This window comes from Cavia porcellus, unplaced genomic scaffold, assembly GCF_034190915.1.
Source record: "Cavia porcellus strain 051 isolate PalLab524CR breed Dunkin Hartley unplaced genomic scaffold, mCavPor4.1 scaffold_6, whole genome shotgun sequence".
Lineage (NCBI taxonomy): Eukaryota > Metazoa > Chordata > Mammalia > Rodentia > Caviidae > Cavia > Cavia porcellus.
The window spans coordinates 40,271,388-40,284,124 of NW_026947489.1; the positions used below are offsets into that span (position 1 = coordinate 40,271,388).

Below are 12,737 nucleotides of genomic sequence, written 5' to 3' on the forward strand. Positions count from 1 at the left end.
GCGGGTTTCGGTCCCACCATACCTGACGCGGTAGCGGCTCTCCGAGGGGCCGTGGAGCGGAAACTACAGCTCCCAGGCTTCGCCGGGCGGGGAGGAAGGCAGGCCCCGCCCCGGGGAGGAGCCCGCGGGCAGGGCGGAGTCGGGGGGCGGTGGGAGAGTGAAGCCAAGCCAATGGCACCGCAGCTGATAAGTGGGCTTGGCTTCCAATATAACAGAGGCAGGAGGAGGAGAGCGGAGCTCTAGAGCCAGCGAGGAGCGAAGCAGAGCCTGGCCTCTCACGCTCCTGGAAGCCCCCTCCTGGGACAGTTCCTTCCCCTTTCCTTTCTCAGGCTCCCCTCCTGCCCTCCTCCTCTGCCCACCACAATGCATTCTTGAGTGGCAGCGTCTGGACTCCGGACAACTCCAGAGAGCCGAAGCCAGCCAGAGGGAGAGGACTGGAGCCAAGACACTGCTGGGGGAGCTCGGATGCCTGGCTTTCTTTGAGGACATCTTTGGAGAGAGGGTGGCTTTGGGGTGGGGGATTGTGCTGCAGGGAATCCAGCCTGGCCCCAAGATGGACACTTCTGGGCACTTCCATGACTCTGGGGTGGGGGACCTGGATGAAGACCCCAAGTGTCCCTGTCCATCCTCTGGGGATGAGCAGCAGCAACAGCCGCAACAGCAGCAACCGCCACCACCGCCAGCGCCCCCAGCAGCCCCCCAGCAGCCCCCAGGACCCCCGCTGCAGCCTCAGCCTCCACAGCTCCAGCAGCCACCGCAGCCACCGCATCCCCTGTCTCAGCTCGCCCAACTCCAGAGCCAGCTTGTCCACCCCGGCTTGCTACACTCCTCTCCCACCGCGTTCAGGGCCCCCCCTTCGGCCAACTCCACCGCCATCCTCCACCCTTCCTCCAGGCAAGGCAGCCAGCTCAATCTCAATGACCACTTGCTTGGCCACTCTCCAAGTTCCACAGCCACAAGTGGGCCTGGTGGAGGCAGCCGGCACCGGCAGGCCAGCCCCCTGGTGCACCGGCGGGATAGCAACCCCTTCACGGAGATCGCCATGAGCTCCTGCAAGTACAGTGGTGGGGTCATGAAACCCCTCAGCCGCCTCAGCGCCTCTCGGAGGAACCTCATCGAGGCCGAGCCTGAGGGCCAGCCCCTCCAGCTCTTCAGTCCCAGCAACCCCCCAGAGATCGTCATCTCCTCCCGGGAGGACAACCATGCCCACCTGACCCTACTCCATCACCCCAATGCCACCCACAACCACCAGCATGCCGGCACCACTGCCAGTAGCACCACCTTCCCCAAAGCCAACAAGCGGAAAAACCAAAACATTGGCTATAAGCTGGGACACAGGAGGGCCCTGTTTGAAAAGAGAAAGCGACTCAGTGACTATGCTCTGATTTTTGGGATGTTTGGAATTGTTGTTATGGTGATAGAGACCGAGCTGTCTTGGGGTTTGTACTCAAAGGTAGGGGCTGTGGTTTCTCTTTATACCTTAAACAGAAGGGATATGAAGGTGTGGAGAGATAGAGATAGAGAGAGATTGGGAGATTGGGAGAGAGTGACAGACGTGTGTGTGGGAGGCATTTGACCAGTTTTATGAACACTTTAATTTCCCATGGTTTCCTTCTTGGTCTTGAGAGTATTCCTTCCTTGCTCCCTTTTCAGGGGGCATCCCCGTGCACTGGGTCTAATTTGCAGACTGTGTTAGGCAGGATTAAATAATCCCTTCTGAGAAATCATTCTTCCTGCTGGCTCACTCATACTAAAGTATAACCCAGCAGCTTAACGTACCAATTAATTACACTCTGCCGTGATGTGTTTGCCAGTTCCTGTGACTTCCCCTTCTCTCCTCCCCTCCCTTCTCCACTCCATTTTCCCCAGGATAAAAAAGAAATAAATATCTGGGTAGGGGGTAGGGATTCCATGCCATGCTCCAAATCGCTTCTCTCCCTGTCCTCCTCTTTCCTCAAGTTTTTGTCTCCCTCTGCTTCCTGGAGAGCCTTGGGGCAAAACAGAAAGACACCATGACTTGAGTCTCCCGAGGGCATCAGGGTAAAAATATAGGTAGAGGAAATCGGTAGTCTCTTCCCTTAGGAAGGAGGACTCGGAATAAACCTGCTGCTGCCTCATAAATATCCCCTGATAAAAATGGCTACAGGTGTCACCCGGGCACAGCAGATGGGCGCTGCCTTGACATCAGCTGAGCGGGGAGAGCACACTCTTGGGGATGGGATGACAGGGCTTCCCCAGTGGGTCTCCGAGAGCCCGTGCCCCAGCTCAGCCCCAGTTCTCCCCTCCCTCCCTCCCACTCCAACTCCTTCTCCTCAGGATAAATAAAGATGTGTGTGTGTGTGTGTGTGTGTGTACGCGCGTGTGCCTGTGCGTGTGCGTGTGTATACGCCCGAATGGAGAACAGCAGTGATTGACTTTAGGGGGGCGCTGGCTCCATGGCTCCAGCCTCTCAATCCAGTCCCAAGACAGAGGAGGGGGCTCACCCCAGAGGGAATAGAGATTGAAGAAGGTGGGTTTCTCTGGATGCTCTGTTTGTGGGTATGGGTGGGGGGCTTCTGCTGTGGGCCCAAAGGCAGAGACATGAAGAATCAGTGTTGTGTGTGTGTGTGTGTGTTGCTTGGATTTCTCTATTTATTTGTCATTTTGGGCAGGAGGTGGCTGGGCTGGCTGTCGGGTGGCTGGGAGGGGTTCAGCTGTTGGAGGCTTCAAATAGAGCTTGTTTCAGGCAGAGCGCAGCTGCTGTGAGACTGTCACATTCCTTGTTGAAATCCAGTCGCAAAAACCTGGGAGGTACTGATCGAATTTCCCCCTTCCCAACATCTCTCATTGAGCAGTGATGGGCAGACTTGCCCGGGTGGGCAGACTTGTCAGAGGACGTGCATAGCCAGTAAGCAGACTTCTAGGCAGAGGGTCCTCCTGGGCCTGGCTGTTCTGGGGGTGCCCCAGCCCAGGGCAGCCCTTGGAAGTCGCCTTAATCTAAATAGCTCAAAGATGATTCCCTCGGAGGCAGCAGCAAGCAGCAGTGAGTGGGGTTCCCCGGCAGGCAGCAGCAGCGTGGCCACTTAGTCACTGCCTGTAATGAGCCTTTGAGCCAGCAGCGGCAGGTCTCTGCTCACTGCCTCTCCCAACCCCTCTCCCGCTGGGCACTCCGCTCTGTGAGAAGAGGCTGGCAGCCACCCTGTGTGCAGACTTGGCTCCCTCTAGTCATCCCTTGGGGCTTGCACCAGGCTTACGTATTTGGGGTGAGGGAAGAGGGCAGCACCAGCACCTCCTGTGTTCCCGGAGACAGTAGCTGCACAGTTCCTGGTGTGGGATCTGTGCTTGTTTGTCTGAGTGCCAGGAGAGGGCTCCTGCTGGGCAGGAGGGAGCTGGCTTCCCTCGAGCAGGTGCCACTGTGATGGAAGGTGAAGGGAAAGAAAGGGGCTTCCCCAGAAGCAGGGAAGACAGACTGCAGGTGAATGAAGGGAGGTGTGGCTTGAGGAGCTGGACTTTCCCCACTGGCCCCCTCTGGTTGGAGGTGGCACAGAGCAGGCAGCCCCTGAGAAGGTCCTGCTGGTGAAATGACCACGTCCTGTAACCTTAGGGCTAGAATGGAGACAGGCAGGGCTCACTTTAACCTGCTCACCCACTCACCTGCCTGGCCATCCATCCTTGTGTTTTGAATCGTCTAATAGAATACACATTTTCGAGTGTCTTCTCTGTGCCAGGCCTGTGGGCTCAAGGGAAGGGAAGGAGGGCTGATGCTCATGTCTTCCCTGGAGGCAAATGGGGTCCTGTGAAAGCACAGCACTGAAGTCAGAGTCCTGGCTCTGCCACTTCCAGTCGTGTGATCTTGGATAAGTCACACAGCTCTGTCGCCTGTTTCCCAGCTGTCAAGTGGGGGGATTAGATTACACGGGTGAGTGTAAGGCTTTCTCTATAGTGTCTGCTCAACAAAAGGGATGTATGGGATTGTCGCTGATGCTGATGCTGATGCTGATGCTGCTAATGCTGATGGTGGTGCTGAGATGAGGAGAGGTGGTTTTTCTCCTTTGTAATCTAACTCCAACCGTAGAATCAGTCGGTAACTGGGACTTGTGGATGGGAAAGTCCTGGCACATGGCTAGTTTGGCTAGATTTCACCTGAAACTTGCATCTGTGTGGCTGGAGGTGAATGTCTGTCCCCCAGCTTCATGGAGGAAATGCACCGTGGGAGAGGAGTTTGGTTTAGGATTAGGACGAAAAACATCCACAGGAGAGTTCACAGATACTCAGATGTCCCTGGATCAGAAGATGACACTCTTGCTGGAGAGCTTATGACTCTGACTGGCTTTGCTGACCATTCTAAAGGCAAGCAGAGGGATAGGGCGTCACAGGTGCCCCAGTCAGTGTGAGCAGTATCTTCCGTGGCAGCCTCCCCTCCAAAACTGTTGGAAGGAGCACATTTTTTCTTCAAGTGATTGAAGATGTATTACCTATATGCCTGGGCTGCAGCTTTCTGAAGTTCTCTGCTGTTATTTCACAGGGTTGTGGCCTCTCTGTTCTCTTGTCTTTGACTGGTATATGGTGTTGGGGAAGGAATTCATCATGCAGGCCAGGAGCTTTTGCAAAGGAACATGGCATGTACCCTGAGCATGTTCAAAGTTGATGCAAAAGGGAGCCAGTGTGAGGAGGTTGAGAAATCAGGACAGAACGATCCCCGCTCCCACCCTCACAGGCTGTAGGCGATGACACTGGCAGCTGAGTGCTGGGACACATCAGCGAGAACAGGGAGGTGGGGCTTGCTCCCAGGCAGCTCAGAGAGGAGGCAAACTCTTTCCTAGGTAGAGAGGTGCCAAGACAGCCCTAATGTGCTCTTAAAAGTACTGAGCTGCCGTTTGACTGGATGAGAAGGCACCCTTTTTATTAGGTGGATTTACTCTCTCTTGAGCATTAGACATATGACAAGGCCAGATCTACAGATGCTGTCAAATCTTTGTGACATGGTCCCTGTCTACAAATGACTCTTTCTCGGGATTACAGCAATGAGAATTTGGGAGATCTTTCTTCTTATTTGCTTCTAGAGCTGGTTTGGAGCACACAATCCCTTGCCTTAAACTGCTGGCTGTTCTCTCTTCTCTGGGTCTGGAGAGAGTTAGGAGTGGGCCTGTTCTGTTCTTCCTTCCTCATTAGCCTGAGGACTCCCCTGGTGTCTCTGTCATCCTGTGAGTGGCTGGGCTGTCTTCTCTGTCACCGTGGATCTTATTTCTCTGTACCCACAGGCCTCACTTGGGCTGTGAGCTTGTCTCCCAGGAGGCTGAGGCATGCTGGTGCAGCAGGGTGGCACACTCTGCTAATCTTGTACGAGCTCAAACCACTTCCTTAGTCCTGGCCTCATGGATCCTGGCTCCCTTCATGCCTCTCACCTGCCCCACCAACTTCTTGCCCCTCTGCATCTCCCTGCTGCCTGGGGCTGGCCCGATGCTGCGGTGACCCAGGCTGCAGACTGAGGAGCCTATGTGATAGTGTGGACTCAGGCTGCCCTGCCTGCTCCTCAAAAGAGCTTCTTTCTCCCCGCTAGTTACCCTTCCCTCTTCAGAGCACTTAGTGGGAGGGACAGATTTCTCTGCATGTGTGGAGGAACTTGGTTCTGGTTCTACTGTCTTCAAAGGCAAAGGTGTCCCCCCGAAGAGTGCCAACTTGATGCCCATCTCTTTGCAGAGGCCAGTGAGTTCAACCCTAGCCTTCAGCTGGAATGATAGATAACATTTCAGTTCTTTTTTATTTTTATATTTTGGTGCTGGGGATTGAACCTAGGGCAATGCATGCTAAAGATGCAGTCTGCTTCTGTGCTACATCCCCAGCTCCCCGTGGGCACTATGCCAGCCTCCGGCAGGGTCCCCAGCCTGTCGGCAGAAGGGCAGAAGCAGCAGCTAGACTCTGCACTTTCTGCTTGGGCTCAGGTACCACCTGAGTGGAGGTAGATGGCTGTTGGAGCATATCCTAGTGTTTTTGAAAAATCCCCTGAGGATCCACAGTTTCAGGCATATTTGGGATGCCAGATAGGTTTGACCCCTTCCTGCAGACCTTCTTTGGGGATGACTTTTGGGATTGCAGAAGGCAGGAGGCTGTGAATGATCTGGCTATAGCAGGAGCCTGACAGCCCCCTGCCAAGGGCCTTAGGCCCTTGTTTTATTGTTACAGGTCATTCTGAGTATATGGACTCAGGGGAAGGCAAGCGGGTTCTGGCAGGGTGACACCCCCACCCTTGGCGGTGGCCACTTTAATTATAATTTTTGTAGATAGTCAGCAAATGAGTCAAACATTTGTAACCCACAGGGGGGCAGCTAACTTTTATGTGTGCTTTCCTTTGCATGTCACCGCACTATTTATAACTGTCCTCGGGGAAGACTTCATAACACATTCGGACTTCCCTTCCCCACGGGTGGTGCTGTGTGGGTGCAGGGCACTGGCACAATGGCTGTGACATTTGGCCCCTGCCCAGGCTAATTAGATGACTTTGGTGGTCTTGTGTTTTCCCCACTTAGCTCTCAGGAGTGGAGATTTGTGAGACCATTATCAGAAGATCTGCTTTAAAAAAATGTAAAATAAAGCAGAAGGAAATAAAAAGAAACTTGAATTACCTATTAGTGAATTTGAGACCAGGATAAAAATGTAAAATCAGAATGGATGGCGGTGGTTCCACTGTGGTTCTTTATGAAACACATTTGGAGGAGAAAAATGAATGCGTGTGTAATTATGAGGGCTGACTATGTATTGATGCAATACCACCAATTTCAGTGGCAGGAAGACCGGCACCTTCACTGGTAGATGTTTTTCTCCTGTTAAAAAAATATTCTAAGGGTTGGGGATTTAGCTCAGTGGTACAGCTGCCTGCCTGGCAAGTGCAAGGTCGTGAGCTCAATCCCCAGTACCAAAAAACCCCAACAACGCCCCCCCCAAAAAAAAACTTCAAAAGAGAGAGGGAGGAAGGAAGAGAGAGAGAGAGAGAGAGAGAGAGAGAGAGAGAGAGAGAGATAACAGCTACCTATTCCTTTATTAAATAATGAGGGTGGGCAATTTTAAGATTGTACTGTTCTCAGGAGCCATAGGAAGGAAAATTCTAGTGTGTTTTCCTGGATGAGAAGAGCCCAGAGGAGTTTTAGGGGTTCCTTCCTCCCTGTGGACCCACCAGGAGCTCAGCTGGGATCTGAGAGGCAGGAGAGGTGGGGACAGGGGACCACATAGCTTTGTTTTTTGTGCCTAGAACTGCATGGTGAATGTTGCTGTGTGACAGGAAGCAAAAGGTAAGGACTGCATGTGGAGCCCTGGATAACTTTATAGCCTGGAGTTCTAGAAGTAGGTGGTGCAGATGAAATCACCAGTCAGGCTGACATTGCTAGTGGGTGCGGTGCTGAGATAAGAATCCTGGCTCTGGTGACTCAAGTTCATGCCTTTCCTTTGCCTGTTGCTGGATAAACTGCCTTCTTTTCCTTTTCCTTTTCCTTTCCTTTCCTTTCCTTGCCTTTCCTTTCCTTTCCTTTCCTTTCCTTTCCTTTCCTTTCCTTTCCTTTCCTTTCCTTTCCTTTCCTTTCCTTTCCTTTCTTTCAATTCAGTGCTAGGAATTGAATCCCCAGCCTCATTCACACCAGGCAACTGCTCAACCACTGAGTTATACCTTGAGCCTGAATATATATATATTGTTAAAAGAGACACATCGAAGTCTGTAGGCCTAAACTGGTGATGCAAACTGTTGGATCAAGGGGAACTTTACCAAGAGATAAGTGAGAAGGCCTTGGTGGGGCTGGGAAATGGCAGAACAGGCACCAAGAGAAGGCGGGGCAAGAGAGCTGCTGGGGTGGCTTGGGTTCAGGGTGAGATTGTGGACAAGTCCATGGTGGGTCCTTGAGATGCCACCGGCTGGGGGTCTGGTGATACCATGCTCAGGACAACCTGGGACACGTGGACAGTGTGGGTAGGTGTGGAGTTGATAGAGCAAACGAGAACCCAACTTCCTCTGGGGAAGCAATAGGTCCTCCAAACCTTGCTGTACACCTCCATGCACACTCTCTTGCCTCTCTCGTGCCTGGAAGTCTCCTCCTGTGGTACCTTCTGCTTTTGTAGGCCTGTCTGTGTGGTCATTTATCGGGGTTAGCTGCATGAGCTCAGAATCTTAAATCCTGCCAGGTATTTTCATACTTGCCCCTTAAGATCACCACAGTGGGCCCAGAGGCATCACAGCACACCATCTTTCATAGATGAGAAAGCTGAGCTCCATAGTTTTGTGCTATTTTCTGGGCAGGTGGTTCTAGAACGAAGCTCAAATTTCCAGTGACTACCAGCTTGTTTCCCTGGTCCAAATCCCACCCCAAACCTCTTCTGGGAGTTTGGGCAAGGAGATTTCTTTTCCATTGCTGGTTCTGGAATGTTCTTCATTTTGAGTCCCCTGCTCTCCTCTCTGGCTGTGCTTTGGGCCTTTGCTCAGTGGCAGCTGGTGCTGAAGGAAGGCTTGGCTCTGCTTTGAAGGAACCTGGGGAGGGCCTCTACTTCTTGCTTCTAGCGTGCATGATCTCGGTCAAGTCCTTTCCTCTTGCTGAACCTTGGTTTTTTCTAGCTTAAAAATAAGACCACACTCCTTTCCTTGCTCCAGGGTTTTGTGATCTGATTCCAGATCATTTTCTATCACAAAGACGAGAGCTGTTGTCTGTCTTCAAACTCACTTCAAACACACATCCTAGAGTGCACCCTTTGGGCAGCAGAGCTGTAATCCAGGCTGGACAGGTTCACAGTGTTGGTCCCTGGACTGGACAAGCCAGGATGGCCACAGGGGAGTAGGGTCACAACACTGGGTGAAGGGTGCAGGGCAGGTAGATAACAAAAGTTTCTGCCATATGGAGTGCAGGAAGAGATGAGGAGGAAAGAAGCCTGGCTATGCCTGAGGGACTGTGCCTCGTGCTGAGAGGTTCTGAGCAGGGAATAAACTTCTTGTGCCAAGGGAGTGGGCACAGTACTGGGTTGAAGCTTTAGAGAATTGCCAGGATCTTGACATTCTGTGCCCTGAAGACCTTAGTTCTTTTCTCAGAGTGATTTTAGTTGGCACACGTGGCTGAGTGTGGTAGTTAAGGACTTGGCTCAAATCTCCACTCAGTGACATACTAGTGGGGGATCCTTAGAGAGTTCACTGAACCCCGTTTCATTGGTTGGTAACAGGGAATCACACCCCTACCTGGGGCACAGTGGAGCCTTGGTATCTGCCAGCTGTGGCTCTTATTAGGGTAGTTTTTAGAAGATGCCACCTAGAGGACACAGGACACATGTCACCTCTGCACTGCGTAGATGACAAAGGTAGAGGAGGCAGTGTCCTCAACAGGAGAAAGGGGCTCTGGAAGAGTTGAGCACAATCAGAATGTGCCCTGCTTTTCACCTCAACGATAAGCTACCCACTCCTGGTTTTGGATGGGTCTTGATGAGTGAGAAGAAAGTGGTTTTTAACTGGAAGGTGTCCTTGGAGTGGTGGCTTGGCATTTTAGACCCTCTTACCCCATGGGGTAAGTTAGTCTACACTTGGCTGTCTATGGCTTGGACACAAGTAATTAGCCATGGACATTCAAATTAGACAGACGGAGAGAGAACAAAAATAAACCTATGGGGTCAGGCCAGAGGCTGAGAGGCCTGGAGGGAGGTCAGGGTGCATGTGATGACCACGAGTGAGGGGCTTTAGGGAGCAGGCTGGCTACAGCTGGGACTGAACTGAGGAAGGGCAGTGCTATGCTTGCTTGAGGTGTGGTCAGGGGAACATGACTTGAGATACAGGTGCTTTGTAGAATTCAAAAGGCTCTTTCTGCCAGGTTCACACCACGGGGAGTCCCAGGGCAGTGATAGTTGGTAACTTTCCCAGCAGGAGTCCAGGGGCACCAAGGGCAGCAGCTATGCAGGGGAGGAACCTGCAGGGAACTGGGGTGTGCATGTGTAGAAGTCATAGCTCTAATTTTTCTTCAAGGCCTGGTTGCAAGGTGAGCAGAGTTGTATTCTGAGCAAAGCCTTGATGATGCTAAATGAACAACATTCAAATGATGTGTGAAATAATATGCAAATTGTCATGTTATTTTTGGGTTAGCTTGTTGGACATTTTTCTTAAAGGACAAGAGGGGTGCTTAGCGTTAGATGAATAGGAAAGTGGGATTAAAAGACATTATAATCTCACAGAGCTGCGTGGGCCCATACTCCTTGGCACTTGCAGGTACCCGGCCAGTCAGGAAGCATGCACAAAGATGGCTGCTTAGTGTTTAGCTTCAGCTGTACGTGGAGAAGCCCATGATGGTAGTGGCTTGCTCAGGCTCCCTCACCAAACAGAAGGCTGAGATCTGCTGACCAGCCTGGGACACCTCTGCTCGTTGATCTGTAGGTGGCTTTGAACTTGGGAGGCCCTGTGAGGAGGCAGGAAGACCCTGTCTTGGGTGCTTATTCTGACCCAACCCTTACTGTTGGGTTATTTTAAGGTTTGGAACTCAAACTCTCTGAGCCTCAGTTTCCCCACTTATAAATGGGGTTGTTGTCATTCACCAGCCTGATGAATTATATTTGATAATGGCTGGGTAAGTGGCTAGAGCAGTGGCTGGCACATCCCAAGCTGCCAGCAAATGATGGTTTCTTCTAGAGCCTCCGCCTGAGTTGGCACCTGTTTGCCTCCTCGCAAGATTCCACTAGCAGGGAGTTTTGCTGAGCCTTTTTTCCTTTTTGGGATTTCTGATTGTAACAAATTGGGGCTTAGCCATTTTCTTTCTTTTCCGGCTTCTAGTGGGTAAAATGTTGGTTCCCCAAATAGCTCTGACACATGGGAATGCCTGGAGCGCCGCCGAGGCCCATGTTACCTTCTCCCAAGGTGAGGGCTAGGGAAGACGTGGGTCCTGCCCCTGGCTCGGTGGGGCTCAGCACTGGAGGCGTAGATGGGATGGCCTGAAGCCGCTGGGGTGCGCCTACCCTGTGTGGCATCATACTTGCCCTGCACAGTATGACTGAGCTGCGCAGGCCAGTCAGCTGTGGCAGGGAAGGCAGGACAGGACGGTTTCTCATACGGACTCCATATGACTGATCTGAGGCCACTCAGTGTTGTAAGTGGTAAAGATGTAGCAGGAATCCAAGACTTCTAGGTTCCAGTCATTCTTTTCATTTCCAGTCCCTAAACGGTTTGGCCCTAAGGACTGAGTCAGGTCTGGGTAGCATGAGTTGTTCTTGGGGCTTCCTAAAGAGCTCCGGCTTTCACACAGCCCTGGGGCAGGGACTGGCTCATTAGGTAGGTGGCCTGGGGCAGCAGCCTGCCTGAAATGAGGTCTTTTAATTCCTTTTGCTGAGGGTGAAGCTGGAGGATTGAAAGTGGGACAGGGCTAGGAATTCAGTTCAGTGGTATAGCACTTGCCTACCCTGGTCAAGTCCCTGGGTTCAATCCCCAGAGCTGCAATGAATTAAAACAAGTTTTTCTCTTTTTTTTTTTTTGAAAAGAAAGGGCACACACCTGGCCCCTAAGAGCTCTTGTTCATGGTAGTCATGGTGACCTTTGCCTTGGCTATCTCTTCTGGGACCTTGGTGGCCCTGGGAGCATACGTTGTCTTTCACAGCTGGGCCGGTGGTTTCCAGCCCCTCCTGCTCTGGATTGGACCTGGTGTTGGGTTCTGCCAGGACTCTTTCCCCTGCTGGTGGGGAAGGGATGGTGCTGAGCCGGAGGAGGGCATTTTGGCACAAGGCACCAGGCTTGGCCCGTGCTGTCTGCCAGGGATCTTGAGATCCCTCAAGAGTGAAATGAAATCGATGAAGCTGAGAGCAAGTCTCCAGTGGAGGCTGAGTCATGAGGGTTTCCCTGCAGGTGGTGGATGGGTGGTATATAATGCTCTGCCCCTGGCAGCCTGGCAGAATGCGCTGCTCTCCTAAAACGCAAACTCTTCTTCTGTCAAAATGACTCCAAGGTGACAAGAGAGTGAGAAGAGGAAATGGGGAGAGAAGAGGCCATGAGCATTTGTTAGGGGCCTGCTATATGCTTTCCCTACCATGTCCCTGCAGCATTAAATCCTTGCAGCAATCAGGAAAGGTGGATAGGACCACCCTCATTTCTCAGACAGCAGACTTGAGCTCAGAGTGGCTAAGGAATTTTCCTGGGAGCAGTGCAGCTAAACCCGAGCCTCAGATGGTAGTTGCCTTACCAGATCATCTCCCGGATGGGCTTGTCCAAACTAAGAAGCTGCTTGCTCCCCTAGATTTCTCCCCCTCCTCCTGCACCCCACCAATACTAGTGCTCACTCTGTCCTGCCAGCAACCTCCCGCAGAGCCTCAGTGTGTGAGACTTGCCATGGGCCAAGGGTGGTGTGGAGTGGGGGTGGGTCAGTTTGATGCAGAGGCTCGTGGCCCTGCAGGAGCAGAGGTGGCACAGCTGGGCTCCAGGTGGGAAAGATCACGGTCTAAAGGGTGTGGCTGAGCTGTCAGCACCACAGGCTGTGAGGCCTTTGGGCAGCTCTAGCACCAGGCTATGCCTAACTCCCCAGGACGCTGAGAATCCACGTGTGGAAGGACTTCCCAAAGCCACACAGCTGTTGAGCATGTGGAGGAAGTGGGCCTCTTCGGGCCCTCAGTCTCCAGGTCTGTTAATGGGGCGATGGTGCTTTTTCTCTCTGGAGAATATGTGCTGAGTGCCATAGACAAGGAGTGAGAGCACCTGGTAAAGGATGTGGTAAATGCCAGATGTTAGTATCATTAATTTTCCCATTGCATAACTGCAAACTCTAGAAGCA

At 52.4% G+C, this 12,737-nt stretch overlaps 1 protein-coding gene across 4 annotated transcripts in view; it reads left to right on the top strand.

The window, feature by feature from the left end:
• The first annotated feature begins 229 nt into the window (after nt 1-229).
• Nucleotides 230-12,737, top strand: part of Kcnn3 (potassium calcium-activated channel subfamily N member 3) — a 154,661-nt gene continuing 142,153 nt past the window's right edge. For 2 of the 4 annotated variants that reach the window (XR_010048055.1, XM_003475583.5), the window contains exon 1: nt 232-1,453. Coding sequence is in view for 2 of the 4 variants with exons in the window: in XM_003475583.5 (XP_003475631.1) it covers nt 554-1,453 (900 nt within the window). In the remaining 2 variants the exon portion in view is untranslated. Of the gene's footprint in view, nt 1,454-2,366; nt 2,510-12,737 lie in introns of those variants that run through there. The other 2 variants (XM_063250434.1, XM_013158996.3) reach the window with 2 other exon arrangements.